This window comes from Vanessa cardui, chromosome Z (genome assembly GCF_905220365.1).
Source record: "Vanessa cardui chromosome Z, ilVanCard2.1, whole genome shotgun sequence".
Taxonomy (NCBI): domain Eukaryota; kingdom Metazoa; phylum Arthropoda; class Insecta; order Lepidoptera; family Nymphalidae; genus Vanessa; species Vanessa cardui.
In genome coordinates, this window is record NC_061154.1 from 14,436,022 (window position 1) to 14,457,753 (window position 21,732).

Here is a 21,732-nt window from a genome sequence, read left to right on the forward strand (position 1 = left end):
TAATTAATGAATGTTTTTTAATAAATGCAAAAGAAAAGGAGAAGACATTTGTACCTTCACACAAACACATACACGCAAACACACAGACACACACATGTGTGTGATATCTGCACACTAGGTCCTTATTTATAATTTACATTTACGTTGAATATAATATTTAATAAAATCACGATATTGATCGTGACGGTTTAATGGCCTGACGTCTGAGTGAAAAAAATACTAGAATACTATTACAAGAATACGTAGGTGATTTTCTTGATTTTTTTCGAAAATATGAATTGAGTTAAATAATTGATGTACACAGACATTATACGTGTGAAATTACCTGTCGCTCTATTACCTCATTCCGACTAAACCAGGTAACATTTTGTTTAAATTGATCATAATAAGGACAAAAACATACAAATTATGGGTAAATATATTTGATGCAAACGGTTTCCCAGAAAACAGCTTAATACAAAATCATTAATATTCACCTAATTATTAAATATCGAAAATTGTACATCATTTGTGTTTTTATAAACTGCTATGTAACCTTTGTGTAAAAAATAACATTATTTATTTTTGGTAAATCAATAATTTTATCCTATCTAGTAATTATAAGGTATGTTATTGGTAGTGTCCAGACGCAGTGAGCAAAGTAAAAAACCTAAGTTACTTCTTATTACATCAGCTATCTGTCAGAGGAAGTCCCGTTAAAATCTGTCCAGCCGATTTGGAGATAAGCCGGAACAAACAGACATACTGACAGACAAAAATAAAAATTTTTTTTTTCGTTATTTTATTATTACAAATTGCGACACTGCGATTTAATTTAATGTATTTATATAGATTACATCATATAGTTGTACTTATAGCCTTCTCAAGAGCTTCCTAGTTAAACGTACTTTAATGTGCGAAAGAGCTACAACAAATAACAGCTTTATTATATATGGTTATACTGGCTATGAGGAATATATATGTATATGTACAAATATGTTTATTAGTTAATAGAGCGAATAATGAAGGGTACTGGGTTAACTTAAATTAATTTTATATTAGATTAATAGTTCATGAACGTTTGTAAATAATTAACATAAATCAGTGACCTATTAATTAGAAATTGCTACAATCGATTATGATATTAGTACTTAATTAAATAATTCTTATGTATATATAATTATTATAGTTATTAATTACTAATCATGTATAAATTTCCAACTGTTATTCATTAATAAGGATAAATATACAGATATACTAGCTCTACGTCCCGACTCAATGCCAATAATTATTTTGCGTTCTAAATTTTACCAATCTACTCTAAATATGTATTAGACTGATTTTTTGATACTTTATGTACATATAAGCTACAGGCTACCTAATACCTGCCAATATATCCATATAAAGTTTAGAGAAAGAAATATAAATAGACTTGTATGAGAGATTTCTCGGCACTCATTGCGATATATACCTATGTATGTATATAATTAGATTTACGTAATTATATAACTTTTTAATATTATTAATGTGACGATCTTCGTTTGTTTTCCTGATTTTCCACCAATCAATGACGTAGATATGTCCTTCGAGTTCTGAGTTATGAGTAAAAGTTTCGAAAATTCAGAAGCAAATCCTCGTGTGCCCGCCCATTGTATTCCTATATTAAAAGATAAAAATTTTGTTTACAGTCTTTTGCTATATTTGTCTAGAACAAGGTTGATCTTCATAACTTCATAAACAAGGAAGCCTCGTCTATTTTATCTATTTGTTTATATTGATAATAATTGCAAATTAATTTTAGTAACATATGATTTCATTATTATATTATACCATTGTATTTACGACAACTCAAAATGTATTTCGCTATATTATAACCTAAAAATGCTTCAGACTAAACATCCTGCCATAATCGGTATTATTTTCCCAAGATTTGATTTATATAATTCTTATTATATTCAGTCTTTTAGGTATAAATATAAGGCGACGTAAGATTTATTATTATTATAAAATTAAAAAAGAAAAACAAATCATATGCACGTGAAAAAGAGGCAAGGAATCTAGCAGCACAGATAAATCGACACTCTGAAGGAAAACCTTTTTCTCACAACCTTCTTTTAATTTTTTTATTTATTGCCATATATTTTAATACAAACGATAATTTACCGATGCAATGTCGCACGACTATTAAGTCTGAGCTCCTACAGTTATCACTGAATGAATAACTTTAAGCATGCCATGAGCTTACTGCATTAACCTGCTTCGGTTTGAACAATTCACGAAGTTTCACTGTAGTCTAAGTTCGCTTAAGAAAGGCCTGAGGAATTTATACTTAGTACAAACTAGAGTTAATTTCTTCATTAAGACAAATGTGTCTTTTATCTCAATCAGAGTATATTTGTACTTTTAGATTTAGCTGCCGCTTTACGTGGGCGGAGCGGCTCATTTATACATTCGTAACTCGACGCTTCGTTTAAGATACATTTAAAATACGAGTTGATATATTTTTTGATACAAGAGTCTATTTCTAAGTACAAGGTTTTTTAGTAACAAAAAATATTAATGAAATATATTATCTATTTTCCGGTCAACGGTCAGACTATTCGGTTATTCCCAACGGAGATATTACAGCACAATCACTTTCGTCGTCTGTTGGGACAGCAAACCGAAATCACCAGAGAGAGTTCAGGCGTAGGACCTGCTTGGATGTGCTTTCCGAGGCACGGCATTGTAAACATTTCCAATTTGCAAGTACCAATTATTGGTCGGACCGCAATTTGATTAATTGGAACCCGTACCTTTTGATCTGCACCCCGATATATAAGCCACTAGACTATCGAAGCAGCTGTAGAATAATACGTGAAATAATTCGAACCTAACATAAAAATCCACTATCATATTATAACTCTTTTATAGCCCTAATGAAAAGTTCTTACTCAATTCGATAAAAGTTAGTATTTTATAAAATATCGGAGATAGCAAAATGCGGTTCACAAGTTAAAAAGACAAAACACAGAAGATGTCGTGCCGATGTACAGATTTGCATAAAGAGCAACTATTTGCCGATTACCGTACCCCGCGGTTTGCACCACAAGCGATAGCGATTACGAATTATTTACTTAAATTAATCTGACTCGTCTAAGATTTTTCTGCTTATATATTTAACCAATGATTTACTAAACGTTCGATTGATATTTCCTTAAAATGTCTCAAGCGTATTTTTATCGGTCTTATTACATGTACATATATATTTTTTAATTCGCACGCTTCAGCTTATCAGATACTATGTTTTATAGTATCGTCCCCGCGCACGCGATACCCGCTCATCACGAAATTAATATCAGTTTCAAAATAAGTGTCCTGCAATATCGTCCTGACAATATAAATTTCATAATGTTGAATTTCAGCAATTTCACCTTTCGTTACCAACTGCCGTTTTTTACTGAAATTTCATGCTAAATTATGTCAAATGAGACTTATTACTAAAGTTGTCTCTTTCGCATTACCTACCTCTTTCGAATTATTTATATCGTTAGTGGATTATAGACACGATCGTGGCTGTGACTTTACTTCATTTAACATAATTTCTGTAAACTTTGATAATATATTTTTATGTTCAAATAATATCGATATATATTGTTAGTTTATATTTATGATTACTAAAATATATCCTTTAATATTATTATCTAAAAATGCCTCAATCTTAACATCACTTCGACATGAGGTCGTATGTCGCTTAGTTGATTATTCCGAACTTGGAAAACAATGGATGTCATCCCCGAACAGGTATTGTCGCAGAGACAAGACATAGACAATGGTGTCGTATTCCCTGAGAACTAAGAAGAAGTAATGTAATACGACCTTTATTGTTTTTTTTTTTAGAATCAAAGTCAGTTTGTGATAAAGGAACTTTTATAACTTAGATAGGAACAAGAGTATAAATCTTACAGTTTTATTGGCTTTATTTTTTAAATAGAGTCGATTGTTTTTTTTTTTTTATTCTTATTACTTTCCACGTTTGATATAAAGTTGTAAATACATAATATGGTTAATCGTATTATATATTCAAAATTCATTGGAATCATTTAAAATTATTTTGAAAACACGAAAATACGAGCACGGGTTTATATAGCTGGTTCGTAATTTGCGTATTTCATGCAACTTTACTTTCTCTTGTTTTAAGAATTATGTTATAAATTAATAATCGTGCAATAAATAATAAATAATTATGTTATACGTGGTTTGGACTGGAAACCAGTATCAAATATTAATCGTTTTTTTGATAAAATATTTAAATACATTTAGAATGAAATTAGCAATGTAACATTTTTTTTCACATAGTAACATTTTTTTTTATGATCCTTGTTCATCTCGCTGCAGATATAAGATTGGCTTGGAGCATATTTCACCATGCTGCTTCAATATGGTTTAGTAGATACTCATGTGGTAGGCTTCATGTGATGCGTACAGGTTAACTTTACCGCTGAGTATGAGACGTATTATAATCGCAAAAATTAAGTTTATTTCAGAAGTTTTCGAACCCATAACTTTCATTTAGGATTCACGTATTACCACTAGACAATCGGGAATAAGCTATTGGAGGAAATATTTAAAAAATTACTAGGTAATATAAAAGTATTTTATTTTGAGAACGTAATATAATGTATATAAGCAACATATTTAAATTCATTATTCATTGAAACTATACAACGTACTACTATAGCGCACGTCGAATGCGAACAATCACTGTACATCAATCTATTTGATTATGTTATTACTTAGCTAACTATAAAAACTTTGTGGCCAATTTATATTACGTTAAATTGCTTATTGGCCGATACTAAACAATGCCTTTGTCTTTACCGGAGAATATTTTTAGACGACTTTGTAATAATCCTTAACAAAATATTTTGTAAGGTTTTATTATAGTATATATTTATAATATAGTACCTTGAATTACACTTATGGGTACAAGGTAACTGATCTTTAATTCTTCTATTTTTCTAATATCTTTTCTAATTCTAATATCGATGATAGTTAACGAAAATAGTTAATACTATACTAACGATCACTAATGATGATAAAATGTAAGCACCTATATGTAATATAGTTAATAATTGCCTTATGATTTTTAGCGGCTGTTCGATAAACACAGATTTCTCTTTCCCGCATCATTAATTTTTCAATCGAAAAAAGAGGACGCAGCTTTCATAAAATACTTGGCCTTTAAACAAAAAAATATTAGGAAAATTCAGAAAATCATATGAAAGACTCCTTTAATATTTTTATTGAAAAAAAGAATACTACACATCCATAATTTATTATATTTATGGTACTATGCCAGAAGCGTTTACGCAAGTACCAACGACAACTGTACAAAGTTTCTCAGTTGAATGAACGATGCGTGTACGCATAGAATACGAACGAATACAAACATTTATTACGAGGTTTTATTTAACATCACCTGTTAACAAAAGCTGACATGGGTACATCAAGTCTGAGCTACTGAATTTTAAAATAGTTCAACGTAACTAATTGAGCTGAAATCATTGTAGAAAATAGTAAAAAATGCCAAGGTATTTCATAGAAAGTAAAAATATATATATGAAATACAAAATATGTATCGCTTAAATTTAAGTTTATACTGATATTTGCTTAATGTTCGAATTTCATTAATACTGATACGAATTACAAACAAACAACAATCTTTGGGCAAATAAAGGAAAAAAAGGTCATGAAGTATTTGCCGCTTGCGTATAAATAGAAATTCTAAAATTTTAGTATGTAGATACTCGTATCTTATTATGCAACAATTACAAATTCTATATAAGACTCAACTAAGGCGCGTTGACATTTATACAAGATGTAATAATATTTAAACAGTTATGTATGTAGAATGCCAAACCACTCTACGCTCAACGATACAACCCGTAAACAGTACATCTAAACAGTTCTAAAAAATATTGTAAATTATATTTTCAATAGTGGTAACATTGAATCGGAATAGAAATGCGCGATCATAGTCTATTAAAAAAAAAGTATTATTCATATTGTACAATGTAATATCGTCATATCACATTTCAATGAAAGAGTTATATAACTAAAAAGGTTATTACTTAATTTTCACATACACGAAATTAATTTACCTTAATTGAAGGCACTGATTGAAAAATAGAAAATGGTACCATTAAAGGCGCGCGATGATTACGGCGACCTGTCTTTGGGAAAGAATGACATGCTTTGACTCGGGTTGAACTCTGTGCAAACAGTTTTTTTGTTCAGATAAAATATGAAGATAGTCCTCGATTTCGTGTTCGTTTGAGTAAACAATTTTACATATTGCTTCAAAAGTTATTTCCTAATGCTCATCGAATCGATTAAAGTGACGTAGCTTTGGACATTATAATATTTTAAAATTATTTATTGATCGATCGTCATTCGTTTCAATAATTAGCGCAGCATAGCTTAAGCTTGTTAGCATCTTAATATTAACTTAAAAGTCTTCTCCTGATAACGATATGTCAAGAAGTTTATTCCACTGCGTTTCTCGAGCGCTAGATAATGGATGCATCATGCATGACCCGACTTATAAATCAAATGACTGATAATTAACAGCAATAACAGAAATATATTCTTGGATTGCAACTTATTAATTAAAATTTCATATGACCAACTTAAATTTGAAAGTTCCGATATTGTAGTTTTGATTTGTTTAACAATACTGAAAACATTAATACGGTTAGCGTTCGAAAATAAATGCGTGTTATTTCATATAAAAATGAAATAAAACATAAACCATTAAAATCGTAACCTATAGGAATATATTTCAAAGGAGTTGAAGTCGTTTAAGTAAGTTGACGAGGTACGAACAGTCGGGTAGAAAACGTACATTTGTCGAGAGCTTGGAACGTGAGAAATGAAATGAAACAGATGCACTTCACGTTAATAATCATTAGCGATGGTTATATTTGCGAAAATAAAAAAAAACACGATTGTAAAACATGTGTTTATACTGAATATATTTATTTGCGAATCTTAACGATCATTCCCACATATGGAAATGACTGAAAAAATATCATGTCTTATATTACATTAATTTATGGTATACGTTCTGTTCTGTTGCCTTTGAAATATAAAATTAAACAAGTTATTCACGTGTGTCAACTTAGTAGTCTAAATTTAAATCGTTCTCACATTTATTACAGTATAAATTAAGATTTATAAACAACTAATTATGGTTCTTTACGGTTCTTCGAGGTAGCTTTTCATAAATTGTAATCCTACTCGAATAAATAATAAATTGTTTTTAATAAATATATAATTGTTAACAGCTTATAAAACATTCGAATAAATTCTAAAATGAGACAGTATATAGTATAACTTTGCTAGTACATGCCATTTACTTGCATAGAACTGGTAACCTTTTAGCGCCGGCCGTCCTTACGCCAACTCATCTTTAAAAGACTTTTCGATATGTAGTTGTGCTTAGGGAGAATCGTCTTAGCTGACAGCACCAACACGATACGTGCGGCTCGTATCTATCTGTCGATACAACCTACGCTTTCTTTTAGTGTAATAGCACACGTTAACATATATTTATCGCTACGTAGTGTAAAACAAAGTCGCTTCCCGCCGTCTGTACGTTTATATCTTTTAACAGGGCAACAGATTTAAATGCAATTTTTATTGATGAATTGAGTGATTATGAGCTACTCTTTAATATGGATATATCAATATTAAGATAGAGTCAAACTACAAATTAAAATTTTCAATTAATAATTTACTTGAATATAAAATGTTTGTATAGACCGTTACTGTACGCGTGAAGCCGGGGATCGTAGTAAATGTACATTAGAATAAATCATTTATAATTATTGAAATGATATGTAAATACCAATTTTTGTATGAATGGTAACATAATGTATATCTGGGGTAAAATTGCATTGACACAGCGATACCGAATGAGCTCTAAACCTCCCAAAAGTGGAGGAAGTTAACAAAGAAATAAGGCAGGTTATTAATCAAACAACAAACATGATGTGTCTCTTAACTTAATTATCTTAGTATCAGTGATAAATATTGACAGTAAGAAAATTTATAGCAAAAAAGGGCCTCATTATTAATGTAAAGATAACACATTAACTATCGTGGTTTATTATTTCTACTTTCGATCGCACGAGAATCTTAAATGACGCGTCTTTGATATGACGAATGTGAAAACCAGATGCTCGAATTTCAAGGGCTCAGTTATAAAAATAATACATTATACTTGTATTATTTTTGAACACATGTTGTGTTAGTTCCCAGAACGCAGTCAATAAATACAAGAATAATTTAAATAATGATGTAATAATCTTATCTATACATTTAAGAAACGTGTAATTTATTTTTATCTATTCGAGTACAGTTTTCGCGGGCAGCCATCACGGATTTTAATGAAAGTAAACTAAACACAGCTTACGTTCTCATTTATTTTATGCACAAGTCTCGTTTCCATCAGCTCATAACGTATTATATTATTCTCAAGTCAAATGTAAGTAGTTTTCTGCTCATTGCTTTTAGATTCATAAAGTCATATTATTCAATGAATCTTGCCATGTTTTGAACCTACAATGTTTTGTTAAAATCCATGTGTTATTTGGTGGCCTTTGTGCAAGCCCGTCTGGGTAGGTACCACCCATTCATCAGATATTCTACCGCCAAGCAACAAAAGTCAGTATTGTTGTGTTCCGGTTTGATGGGACATTGGCTCACTCACTTGGCGATGTAAGGAATGGTTTATATTTATAACAGCGCCAATGTCTATGGGCAGTGGTGACCACTCACCATCCTATATGCTCGTCCGCAAGCCTATGGCATAAAATAAAAAATGTCTTGTGGCAATCGTGACGCATCCGCGAGTCCAGTGAGTGTAATTTCCGACTGTACGACGCTTCTCATCGGAACGCACTTTTGCTTGTTTGTACCTACAATATATAATAACAATGCGCTCAATATATCGCTAAATTAGGAAAGAAATTCCTATTCATAAATTATCAAAAATAAGTTCTCCAAGTCGCGTCCCTGATAGCTTTTCCTTTTCGAAACAAAAAATGCTATATTCATACCATTTATGGATACTATCAAACAAAGTCCGGTTCGAGCGAAAATTTGTAAAAGTTTGCGAGTTGCTTTAATACTAAAAGGTATAATTTTAATCGATACAGTGTACTAGTTTTGTTAACTTCACAATGCACTTTTCATGTAATCCAATATCTGGGTTTTGTCATCTATACTAATAATTGTATACTGTTTGGGTTATAACATATATCAGAATTAATTATTTAAACAGTTTACAACAATCACCAGGAATACAAAGATAATATAATTGGAAATAATAACTTAAGTACTTAATACTTTAATGTTGTTTAATTTTACGTTTTAATTGAATTGAATTAAAATAAAATCTTCTTTAAATGTTTTAAAAACTGTTCTGTTTTTAATCATATATTAATTTTAATCATACGCGTTTATATTTAAAAATAAAAGAATTGTTTTCAAATTTCAACAATCAATTAATATACATGAAATTTGTCGAATCGTGTATAGATTCAAAATGTTATCAAGCAATAGTTCTTAAATTTGTAAAAGATTTAGCTTAGAGGCTCATATAGGCATTTTATCACGGTGATAACACGAAAATCCCTGGCAGCCTTGACTGTGTGTACATTGACGAGTCTTTATCTCCTCTTGATTAGACCGATGTAATTTTTATGCTTCCGTTTAACCTTATTTTTTCGATCTTGTAATTTTAAAGGCGTGAGTCGTAAAAATAGGTATTAACTGTGTATTTAGCAGTCATTAAGAATAATGAATATCTCATACCTACCCTGTCAGGTGACCATAGATAGACATATAATATAGCCAGAGATTCATATGATTTTATAATAAGTTTCTTATTTTTTGATAATGTTAATACAATCCGAAATTTTATGCAGACAATATCAAATGTGTTTTAAAAATGATACACACCTGAGAGTACGCGCTGACTCTACAAAATATCGAATGGTATCAAGTAACGTTGACTAAGCTAATATGTGATGCACCTTTGATCTTAAGAAATGATTATTAAAATAATTAGAACGTATTATTACACGTTTAAATATCGGTCAAAGCGCAAGTACAAATATCAATGATCTCTGATTGACATTCATGTTTAAAATCACCCTTTATAAAATTATATATCAATCACAAACCTTACTCTAAACTCTAACAAATTTTACATGTCACAATTATACTCAGTGTCATATATTTTTTATTCAACAATATTTAATGGCTTCCCAAATGGCAATCAAACTTTTCTAGCCTTTAATTGAATAAATATACGCGGTGTGGAGTGTGAAGCGAAAAGTAATTGGGATTGTTGCACAACAACGATCGTTCAACAGAACTCGACCCGATTCGAGCCGGTGGCGAAAACAAAATAAATGCGATAACTAAGTGAATAAAATGTTCAAACCTCATAAAGGGACGTTAGTGTCCCTTTGTCTCTTGGTGATCACGACTAGTCTGCGAGCCCAGAACTACATCAGGCGTAAGTATTGTTGACGATATTTGTCATTGAAACAATTTATATATTGTAACGTAATTTTGTTGCAAGTTTTATTTTATATGAATTGTAATAGTGTTACTGTTGATATGTGATACTATGATTCCTAGTAATGATCAGTTTGTGTGTCAAGTGTTTTGTTTATATTATTTTATATTACAATCACATATTTAATCGTACCATTCTCAAGGTTCGCAGTGCATTGACTTTTTAAATAGTGACATCCCACCAGTGGCCCATTTTCCACATATAACATATTATATTATAACTTAAAAAATATAATATATTGTTACAGAGTGTATTTCAAGTAGAAAGAGGTGAAAATGTTTCTGTGTTTCCATTCAATTATTGAATTTTTAAATATCGAATATGTAGTTCATTTCGATCATTCATCATACGATAGAAAGATGAGCGCTTCTGTTGTATAAATTTTGTTCTTTTTTTCCAATCAATTAAATTAATGCCATGTTTTTAGTAACAAATCGTTATAAATTAAATTAATTCATAAAACACACACAACAAATACATAACACGGATTTTCATAATTGGAATAAAAATCGTGTACTTCAGACTGTAATTCAATTATCGTTTTCTGCGTTGATAAGGTTTAAAAGATTATTAAAACTCTGTTAAAAGCCTGTAAATCAAAAGTAGCACGAGCGAACTGAAAAATTACAAGGAGAGGTGTGCTCAATATATTTTTTTTATTGTGAATGCATGATCTCATGACCACCCACATTTAAAATTCGAATAAAATAATTAAATATTGCAAAAATAACGGTGTCAATATGCAGCAGTAATAAAAGGTTTTTTTTTTCTGAAATATGCCGATAATAGCTACGACAACAACTTTTAATATCTATTATTAATAATGACGTCATAGAATGACGTTATTATTAAAGTGTTATTTAATACGAACCTTGTAAATGTCATAACGACGTTTTAAATCTAAAACGTTTGAATTACATTCAGGAGGTTAGAACGAAGGTCGAGCTGATGCACAAGCCTTAACCCCCATAGAGAAAAATAAATATGTTTTCTGTTTAATGACACTTTACCTAGAATACTGATCTCATTATATGTAAATTTCTAATTAATTGGGCTATTTCTATCTCACTTTAAATCAGCAGAATTATCAAAACTAAGTCATTGCAAATATCATTTGATATTTTTTCTAGATAAAAACAAACCGTCGTATTTTTCTGTTAAACTTGGGAGTTATTTTCGGATTTTATTATAAAAAAAAATATTTGTTGTTGTTTGTGTTGTATGGCGTGTATTAATTTCTACGTAAACAGAGTATACGATCGTTTCCCGGTTTCGAGAGGCGTGTTTAATCACGCTTTGGGTCATTTCATCGTTAAGAAAATTAAGACACTCGAAAAGGATCTATTTTGAACGGGAAATTAATATATATAATTTCTGATTAATTATTAAACATGTATAAATAAATAAATCTAACGACACTTTATTGATAGAAAAAAATATTCTAAATATAAACGCAACTTTTCTTACGTTATAGTTTGTAAAAAAACCTGAACTACATATTTCAAATAAACAATCACAAAGTCTTCAATTGCCTTTTTATAAACTAAAGACAATATATATGTATATTTTTGCTAAAACATTTACTTTTTACTTATAATTATTGAACCATTATTTTCAACGAAATATTAAGATTAGGTATACCATTAAATTCGACTCTATAGTATCGAAATCAAAATATTAAATAAAATATACAAATTAACTTTTATTTTAATAATTTGCCCTTTGTAGATTTGTACATCTGTGGCCTGAGGGGCGGGTGACAATCAAGCGCTGCACACCCATTTACCCGCAAGAACAATAATTAATATAACACTCGTACGAAACAACCATTAAATTAATCAATATTTAATTTATATTTTAGATACAAAGTCATGCTTTTATATCACATAACAAAAATAATACTATGACGGTTTTAACACGGGATTAGGACAAATCAAAATAGCTTTTCGATTACCTATAATATAATTACAATCAGTAATCATTATTGTGTACCAAACTATAAAATAAAAATAACAATGACAACACTGTGCAAAATCATTAGCTAGTTACAAAATTAAGTGCGTAGCTGTCATGTTTTAACCGCACAGAAGTTTCAGATTGCTGCACATTTACTTCGCAATATCTTCATTCGCGATATAGTCTACTGGACTATTTTTCACACGTACCATTTTTCTATGAACGGGTATCGCACTTGTGATCTTTTGTTACTAATGAGAAGTCTGTCAAAATTATATACTTCTATCCTCTCTCTCTGTCTATCTTTCTGTCTGTTGCTGTTTAATTTTTTAACCAAAAAACGTGATGAAAATCGGATTAAGTAAACTCCCAGAAAGGTTGATTTCTTATGCTAAATAATTACTAAATAAAGTCTAATTTCTGAAACGCGAGCGAATTTTTTTTTAGTAGTAATTTTATTCCACAAAATGAAAGTCCATACCAATAGAATCCTGGTCATGAGGTATTTGATCGCATAAGATAAAACTTTTTAATATTCATGGCTCTTTGAGGCAGGCTCATGTTTGGTACAAAGTGGGTTTTTCAATGTCGCTAAGATGTAAAGGGCCCTCGTATACGCCCAATTAAGCAAAAACTGTGAACTTCAACAGCAAATCGCATTAAACGATGCCTTTATGTATGAGTGAAATGGCAAAAGAAGATGACACATAATTAAAACCTACTATTTTTATTTTTATTCGAAATTCAAAATTTCGATTTATTTTTAATTATCATCAATGTACCAGTATCAATTAAACTATCTATGTTATCTCTGTCCGTGTGTGTGTTTTTTTTAATAGATAGATTGATTCAAGAGGAAGTTTTATATGTATAATACATTCACCACATAGTAGAGAATAACTGAAAAACTGTAAATATTATAAGGCAGTATATTTAGTATCAGCATTGCAACCGTGCGAATCCGGGCGGGTGGCTAGTTTTGTGATATAATTCTAAAAACGTTTTAAATAAATCATATCTAGTACTAAGATTATTTATACAAGTGAGTGTATATATTATGATGGTAATGGCTGAATTTTTATACTTCGTAATTTTTATCAAACGACCCACTGGGGTTCACGAAAGATTAACCACCGAGGGAATGATGATATTAGCATGACAGTAAGTCATGAACATGCAGTGAGCAGACGAGCCTTCTGAAGTTGCTCCTCCGTTTTATAACTTATCGTGCTTGTGTATTTAAATGTAAACACTTAATACGATCTATTTGTTATATATTATATTAAACGACAATTTAATACGAAAAATTAATTGGATCTAAAATAAATATTTAATTTATTTTTAAAATACGGATTGATTTAAATTATACCATGCACAATGTAATGACTTCAATAAAGTGAAATACTTATGTTCCAGTTCAAAATGCTCAATGTCGACAAATACTACTAGACTCAGTGGTAGGGCTTTATGCTGTCTGGGTAGGTAACTCCCACTCGGTAGATATTTATCGCCAAAATCATTGCTTAGTATCTTTGTATTGCAATTTGAAAGAACTGAGTCAATCAAAGATTTTAGTTCCAAAAGATCGTATGGCGATATAAAGAATTGTCAATAAATCTTGCCTGGCCAATGTCAATGGGTGGCCCATTGGCTCGTTGTCCCACATATATAATAATAATAAAAACAGCTGCGATGTAAACATTGAGCTGTGTCCAGTGTACGAGAGTTCGGGCTTACAAACAAGGTTTTTTCAAATCGGGACCACCTAATACACCCGCTTTGCATATTTCATCAATAACCATTGTGTCGTTCTTTTACTAACGATATACAAATAAGTATGCCCAACTGCTTTATTAAGACCCGTCTCACTTTGACAGCTCAGCGTGTCTTTGTAAATTTAAATCGGTATTGTTAAATATGTTTGTTGAACTTAAGCTTGGCCGGCCATTACCCTGAATCGTCGCTTAGAATTTTTAAAAGACTTATGTTTTGTGTAATAGACTTACGTCGCGTTATACACTATTTTGAAGTACATTCGTTTTTGCTTTTGCGAGTCTCTAATCGTAGTTAGGTCAAGATCTATACGGTCTACAGATTCAATATAACTTTTAATATATTTACTCCAATACAATAGGCTATTTGACTGGTTTTTAAAATCCATTTTATATTATTTAGTAGAAGTTAAGGAACCCAGTAAAAGTAGTGTTTTCTATTTCTAGTGCATATTTGCCGAAAAATATCATTCCAATTCCATATTTAAATAGCGCGCAAAAACGCTACTTGGACAACATGGCGCTGCAATGGGATCGGTGACGTCACTTTCTTGTATTTTAATTTGTGGTACATACCTATAGTAGAAAAGCAAAGTTTACAAGAAGGTGATATCATAAGCCCCGCCAATCAGGAGTGTTTTGTGTCACGTGACAAACGTTTGAAAAAATGCATTTTTGAATAAATTAAGTATTATTTTCAACTTTCATTAGTAAATAACCATTTTTAAATTCATAATATACACTGATTACAATAATTCACAATTTATTTTTCGCATTGTCAAATAGCCTATTACAAATCGTCAGGTGATGATTATATTATCACATAAAAGTATATCACATAAAGAAAATTTGAACACTAAAGAAAAACATGCTTCTATTATAGGTTTATACCCTACCGGTATACTCAGACCGGCCTGGGAAATAGTACCCATAGCCAATTCCAACCACAAGAAGACTAAAGCCAAATAAACGACATCTGACGTCCAATTGACGATATCATTGGTCGATCGAGCTTGAATAATCCAGGATATACATTATGAATTTCCAAAAAAATATATTTTGAACGTACTGTTATTGAAACTTGGAAGTAAAATTAAGTAAAAAATATTTTTAGTATATTAATACATATTCAAGGAAATCATATTTAAGTTACTTTAATACCATAGAATATAGTTGAACAAAGAATATATAATGTACCTCAAACGTTAAAAGAATATTTAAATCAAGTTGGTTATTCCGAAAAACTAAAATTTTTGAAATTAATTAATGTCTATAATAATATAAGAATTATTAGGTAACCGTGGTCGCTAATGACCTTAGCTGCTAAAAAGCGAGCTAAAATAAATAAATTCATAAATATATATAGTTGAGATTTTAGGAAATAGTATGAAATAAATAAATGTAAGGCTACAGAATCTACATGTTTTGTTCCAGGTCGAAACTCAAACAAAACTTATAATCTCGGAAATCGTAACCAAATTCAATCCGAAATTTTGTTATTAAAATAATTTACATTCACAAGTTTATATATAGTCAAATAAGTTAATTACTTAATGATAAAGTTAAAATAATTGAAGTCCTTAAATCTATTTTCATTTTTCCATTTTAACTAAATACCGATGAAATCTGAGTCTAATAAAGAAGGGGCCTGACGTAAAACCACGGGGACAATTTGGTAATAAGGGAAAGGCTGTGCCTGGTGCAGGTTGACTACTTATAACACAGTTTAATTTATTTGTCGATTCTACCTTGTTTGGGACCCATTACGTTAGAACCTTTAATATATGAAAATGATTCTAGTGGATGTGGTATTACTGAAAATTAATTTTGATTTCTAGTTACCCGCCCGCGTCTTCGTCTTCATGAGAACAGCACAGATTTTAGGTTTCTATTTTATCTCTGACATGTATGTTAAATTTTATTATGACCTATTGAGAAAATAGCACGTGAACGTAACAATCAAGGAAACAAACCCACCATCCCACACATTATATTAGCTCATGATGTTTAGTACTTTCCAATAAAACATGATTTAGGTGATGTACACATCTGTGTAGAATTTTACATAAATACATCAAGAAGAAAGCTTTCATAATTTTAGTGTCTTAAGCTCTAGTAATTATTTCGCATCGATTAAATTAATTTACGTATTGTGAAATAAACTTCTACCGTATCCATGGACTTCGATTTATTTATCAATTTACGTTGACAGCCGCGCTTTTCCTAAAACTGTCATGACCTTGATATGTCTACTTAATATATTACGTTGTGACATTTTGTCTGCATTTTAAATATGGTCGGTCATATTTCAATAGACATAGTACAAATTGATAGTATATATAATAGTTTTAATAATATTTAATATGTAACTCACGATAGAGAGTTTCATCCTGTCTTAGCAGCATTTTGATTTTCAGCAGTAGTCCTTCCTCTGCTGGAAATAGGTCTACTTTAATTTGTAGCCTTCTAACCACTGTGCCATCACAGTGGTTAGAAGGCGTGCATCTTAACCGATAATTTGAATCGGGTTCAAACCCAGGCAAGCACCACTATATATATGTGCTTAATTTATGTTTATAATTTATCTCGTGATCGGCGGTAATTTCATCGAAATTCTGCCACATGTGCATTCCACCAACCCGCATCGGAACAGCGTGGTGGAATATGTTCCAAACCCTCTTCTTAATGGAAGAGGAGGCCTTATCTCAGCAGTGGGAAATGTACAGGCCGTTACTTTACTTTACGACCTTTTTTCTCTCCGGACTAAAAAAATTCTGACTACCTTCTTTAGTCCACTTTGTCCAGTTGATTCAGAGCTGTATGTCTTTTCCGAGGACTTTATGTCCCAAGTTTTAAGTCTTAAAACGAAGCGCCCATTTCCACTTCAATTTTCTAACTCTGCAAAGTAAGACATCCATCTTTGATTATTTACGGTATACGACTACATGTATTTTTACCCCCTTTAATGGAACACTAAGCATTCCTTTTCACGAAGTCTAACTTTATGATATAAATAATAATTGTATTAACAGTTGAATATTCGTATCCGATTTTTAAATGGACTTTCTGCAAATAGATATATATGACCTGGCGTTATGTTTAATTTTAGAACAATATTATGTATACGTAGCCGAGATGGCCCAGCGGTTAGAAAGCGTGCATATTAACCGATGATTACGAGTTCAAACCCAGGCAAGCACCACTTATTTGTGTTTATAATTCATCTCGTGCTCAGCGGTGAAGGAAAACATCGTGAGGAAACCTGCATGTGTTTAATTTCATCGAAATTCTGCCACATGTGCATTCCACCAACCAGCATTGGAACATCGTGGTGGAATATGTTTCAAACCCTCACCTCAATGGAAGAGGAGGCCTTAGCCCAGCAGTGGGAAATTTACAGGCAGTTACTTTACTTTTACTTTACTTTTTATTATGTATGCATATATTAATAAGGTAGGTGCTTTCTTTCCCTATGATCAACTAGATATATTATCGTTATATTCTTTGGTTAGTAATAATAATAAAAACAAACTCTAATTGTAATCTTAATTCTTAAATCAATTTTCACAATAATGATTGGCATGCTTATAACAATTATGGCTGCATTACTGATGTATATTTTAGGGCGCGTTTTTGTATGAGTGCACCGTGTAACAACCAAATTGGATTCATCCATCGTTCGACGAAAGTAACATTATTTATTAAAAGCTTTCGGTGCGTCTTTCGAAGTAAAAACGATATAAACTATAATAAAGTTATTATATTTGCGAAATAATCATGACAGATACACAAATCTATATTTTATTATACAGTTAAGTCTTCTTGGTGGTAGGGCTTTGTGCCAGCCTGTCTGGGTAGGTACCACCCACTCATCAGTTATTCTACAGCCAAATAACAGTACTCAGTATTGTTGTGTTCTGATTTAAAGGGTCAGTGAGCCAGTGTAACTACAGGCACAAGGGACATAACATATTAGTTCCCAAGGTTGGTGGCACATTGGCGAAGTACGGAATAGTTAAATTTTCTTAGAGTTTCATTGTCAACTTACCATTCGGTGGCCTATATGCCCGTGCGACAACCTATACCATAAAAAAAAAAATCGTATGCGAAGTTGTCTCGTTAAATATTTACTTAAATACTAAGTTTATATTAAACATTTCATAGTATTTTAGTATACTTATAGAATATAATTAATAAATGATAATTTTAATGCAAATAAGTATTTAAGAAGTGTTTCGAAATAGGCAAGGGTCCATTCAAGGATTCGGTTTGTCGTTTCACGATTTGCTGTTGGCATTGCTATTCTAACAGATTCTATTTATCAACTGTCAGTACCTATTCATTAAAATTCATTCCTGACCAGCCTAAGGTATCTATGACCTAAATTGTTTCAAGTTTGCGTCATGTGAATAACTAACGTCTTATATGCAATAATATAAATAATGATTATTGTTAAAATTAAATATTTTTTTCACATTTACACTTGTCTAAATGTCAACTTTAGATAAATATTGTAAACTCTATCTTGTATTTCGTGCAGTATTCCAATGAAACATACTTTGTAATTAATCATTTCTGTTTTGTAAATATGCGTTTGTGACAAAAAAAAAATCGAAACATGTTTTGAACTTCTATTGTTCTTCTATAAGTATTAATTTACCAATACAGACAAATAATTCTAGGCATTCAACATTTCTAGTAAAGCCTTTAAAAAGACGTAGATGAAAATAAAAAACCAAAATCAAAAGTATTTCTTGAGGGCCGAAATATACCGGTGAACAGAAGATTGAGAACGCGAGTTCTAATCCGAATGATACCACTGTTGATTTAATACATTTTGCTTAACTGACGCGGTACACAGTTAATCTCGTGCTTGGAGATGAAGAAAAACACTATCAGATATCGAATGACAATTTCCCACTAACAATAAATCATCATGATCTCTGGTCGAGATCTGGAATTAACTACAATCAATTTGGACGCCATAAAATATTGAATTTCAGTGAAGTTCGTACCGAAATTTAAGAAGTAACATTAAGAAAGATATAAGAACTGATAATAAAGCCTTGCTATTCATATATAGATATAGTGTTCAAAAACTGTTTGTAGTGCTTAATATAGCAGGGCTATTACCAACTCGCTTTGCATATGTAAATAAATAAATAAATATAAAATAAATTTGGACAACATCACATACATTACTTTGATCCCAATGTAAGTAGCTAAAGCACTTGTGTTATGGAAAATCAGAAGTAACGAAGGTACCACCAACACCCAGACCCAAGACGACAATCGAACCCAGGACCTCAGAGTGGCGTACGCATCAAAACCGGTATACACACCACTCGACCACGGAGGTCGTCATTCTAATGTTTGTTTAAATTTGTTCCTTCTTCGATTCCAATAGACTTCTAGGTTCAAACTGTTAGATTTAACGAAAATAATATAAGCATCGCTTTTTATGAATGTTTTGAAACAGCTCTACTCACTATCACTATTTTTACGTTTTTAATGTGTGCTAATGAAAATATATTGTGTCAATTATCTTAACAGAGTGAGTAGCTTAAAATTCGATTAAGTTATGAAATATGCAATATGAAATTTAAAGTAAATAACAACGAAGTCTTCCCAGATAACGGTTTAAGCTATCTCAAACTTAGCCCCTATTTATTATACAACGTTAAGTTTAGCACGTAGGCCTGTCTTCGCCTACGGAATGTTAACTATGTAAAGGTGTTTCTGAAAATGTTTATACCAAGGAAAAATGGCAGGAAAATCTTCGCGGAACGTCGCGTTTTTCTTACATTTTATTGTCGATTTATGCAAACATGTTTGTATGAGTGTTACGTGATCGCGTTCTCCTGACAACCCCTGTATTTGTTCGGTTGTAAATTTCAATCACTTGATATGTGTATTCATTTCGAATGATACAATACAGATTTATGTAGTATGATATGCATTGTGATTAGTAAACTTTTTCAATACAAGCTCCAAACGATTAATACCAAACGCCTCTATGAAAGGAAAATTTTATCTTGAATACTTTCAGCGATTGAGATCGTTAGATTAGCACTGAAACTTTAGTCTTAGTTTGATGACAGCAAACGAGTGTGTACTTGCCAATTAGCTGAACAAATATCTCTTTTAACTCGCAAAGTTGCTTCAAAGCTGTTTGTGCTAATATCATAGACCGCTTTGCCTACTGATGCATCAGATTTGTAAATCACGTATGATGAACTCAGTTAACGCCATCTAGTTAGTACGTCTGTAAATCGAGATTCGATAGATGGCGCTTATAACTATGTAGTAACGACGCCGAATTATTTTAAAACTTACGATAGATGTCACTTGCCGCAAACTACATGTTTTTCTTAGAAATTGTAGAATTGTTTCGTGATTAATTCTTAAATCTCAATCGTATTTATTTTGTCTACAGAATCATGTGGCGACGACGATTTCCGATGCTACAATGGAAAATGTATTGAAAGCTTATATCGCTGCAACGGAGTCATCGATTGCGCTTCTGGGGAAGACGAAAAGGATTGCGGTAAGTAACCAAAGTATATATATACGTAAGCATAAATATATCTAAATATCGATAGAAATAAAACGTATTCCATAATAGCATTAAATTTATTGTGTTATTATAACACACACACATACACACCCATTTTCGCGTGCTCGTCCACACATACCTTTACAGATTATTCTTGGCTTGGACTAACTTATTTGTATTGTTTTAAAAGATTTTACATACATTTAATGTTGTAATGGAAGAACGGGTCATCCAAGCACAAGTACTAGTGCTTACTAGGTTTTGGTTCCTAATCTGTTATAGATTAAGTATTATATGTCAAACAATAAATATATTTTATTTATTATTTATAATTAATCATAGTACATATATATAGGTAACTACAGACAATTAGTTTAGCAACTGTGTCTAGGGCATTAACTCTGAAAGTCTCAAAATATATTATTTCATTTCTTAATTGATTCGTTAATGTTTTAAACAGAATGTAGACGAGATGAATTCAAGTGTCTCGACGATGGATCTTGTATCGAGCTCAGAAAACGTTGCGATGGATACAGCCATTGCGGGGACTCGTCAGACGAACAAGATTGCTGTAAGTACACTTCACAAACACTAACTTGCCTATCTATTCTAAATACATTAAAATTGATACTTCTAAAAGCTAAAGAATAGATAGACCCTTAAAGAGTCTTCAACATGTGACGTAAGATAAGTAGACAATTTATTTTTAACAGCTAATTTCAAAGTGATTTTACAATTTTGACAATTTTCCCGCATGCATCACATTTTTATTGGAACGGTAAGTGTCACAATTACTTTACTGGTCTGGCGATCATGTCTGTAAAGACAGAGGCAGG

General features: G+C 31.2%; 1 protein-coding gene across 13 annotated transcripts in view; it reads left to right on the forward strand.

The window, feature by feature from the left end:
* Positions 1–21,732, forward strand: part of LOC124543189 (basement membrane-specific heparan sulfate proteoglycan core protein) — a 140,948-nt gene that overhangs the window by 86,136 nt on the left and 33,080 nt on the right. For 12 of the 13 annotated variants that reach the window (XM_047121276.1, XM_047121278.1, XM_047121277.1 and 9 more), the window contains exons 11-12: positions 20,777–20,887; positions 21,357–21,467. In XM_047121276.1, the coding sequence (XP_046977232.1) occupies positions 20,777–20,887; positions 21,357–21,467 (222 nt within the window). Of the gene's footprint in view, positions 1–10,403; positions 10,550–20,776; positions 20,888–21,356; positions 21,468–21,732 lie in introns of all 13 variants that reach the window. The other variant, XM_047121289.1, reaches the window with a different exon arrangement.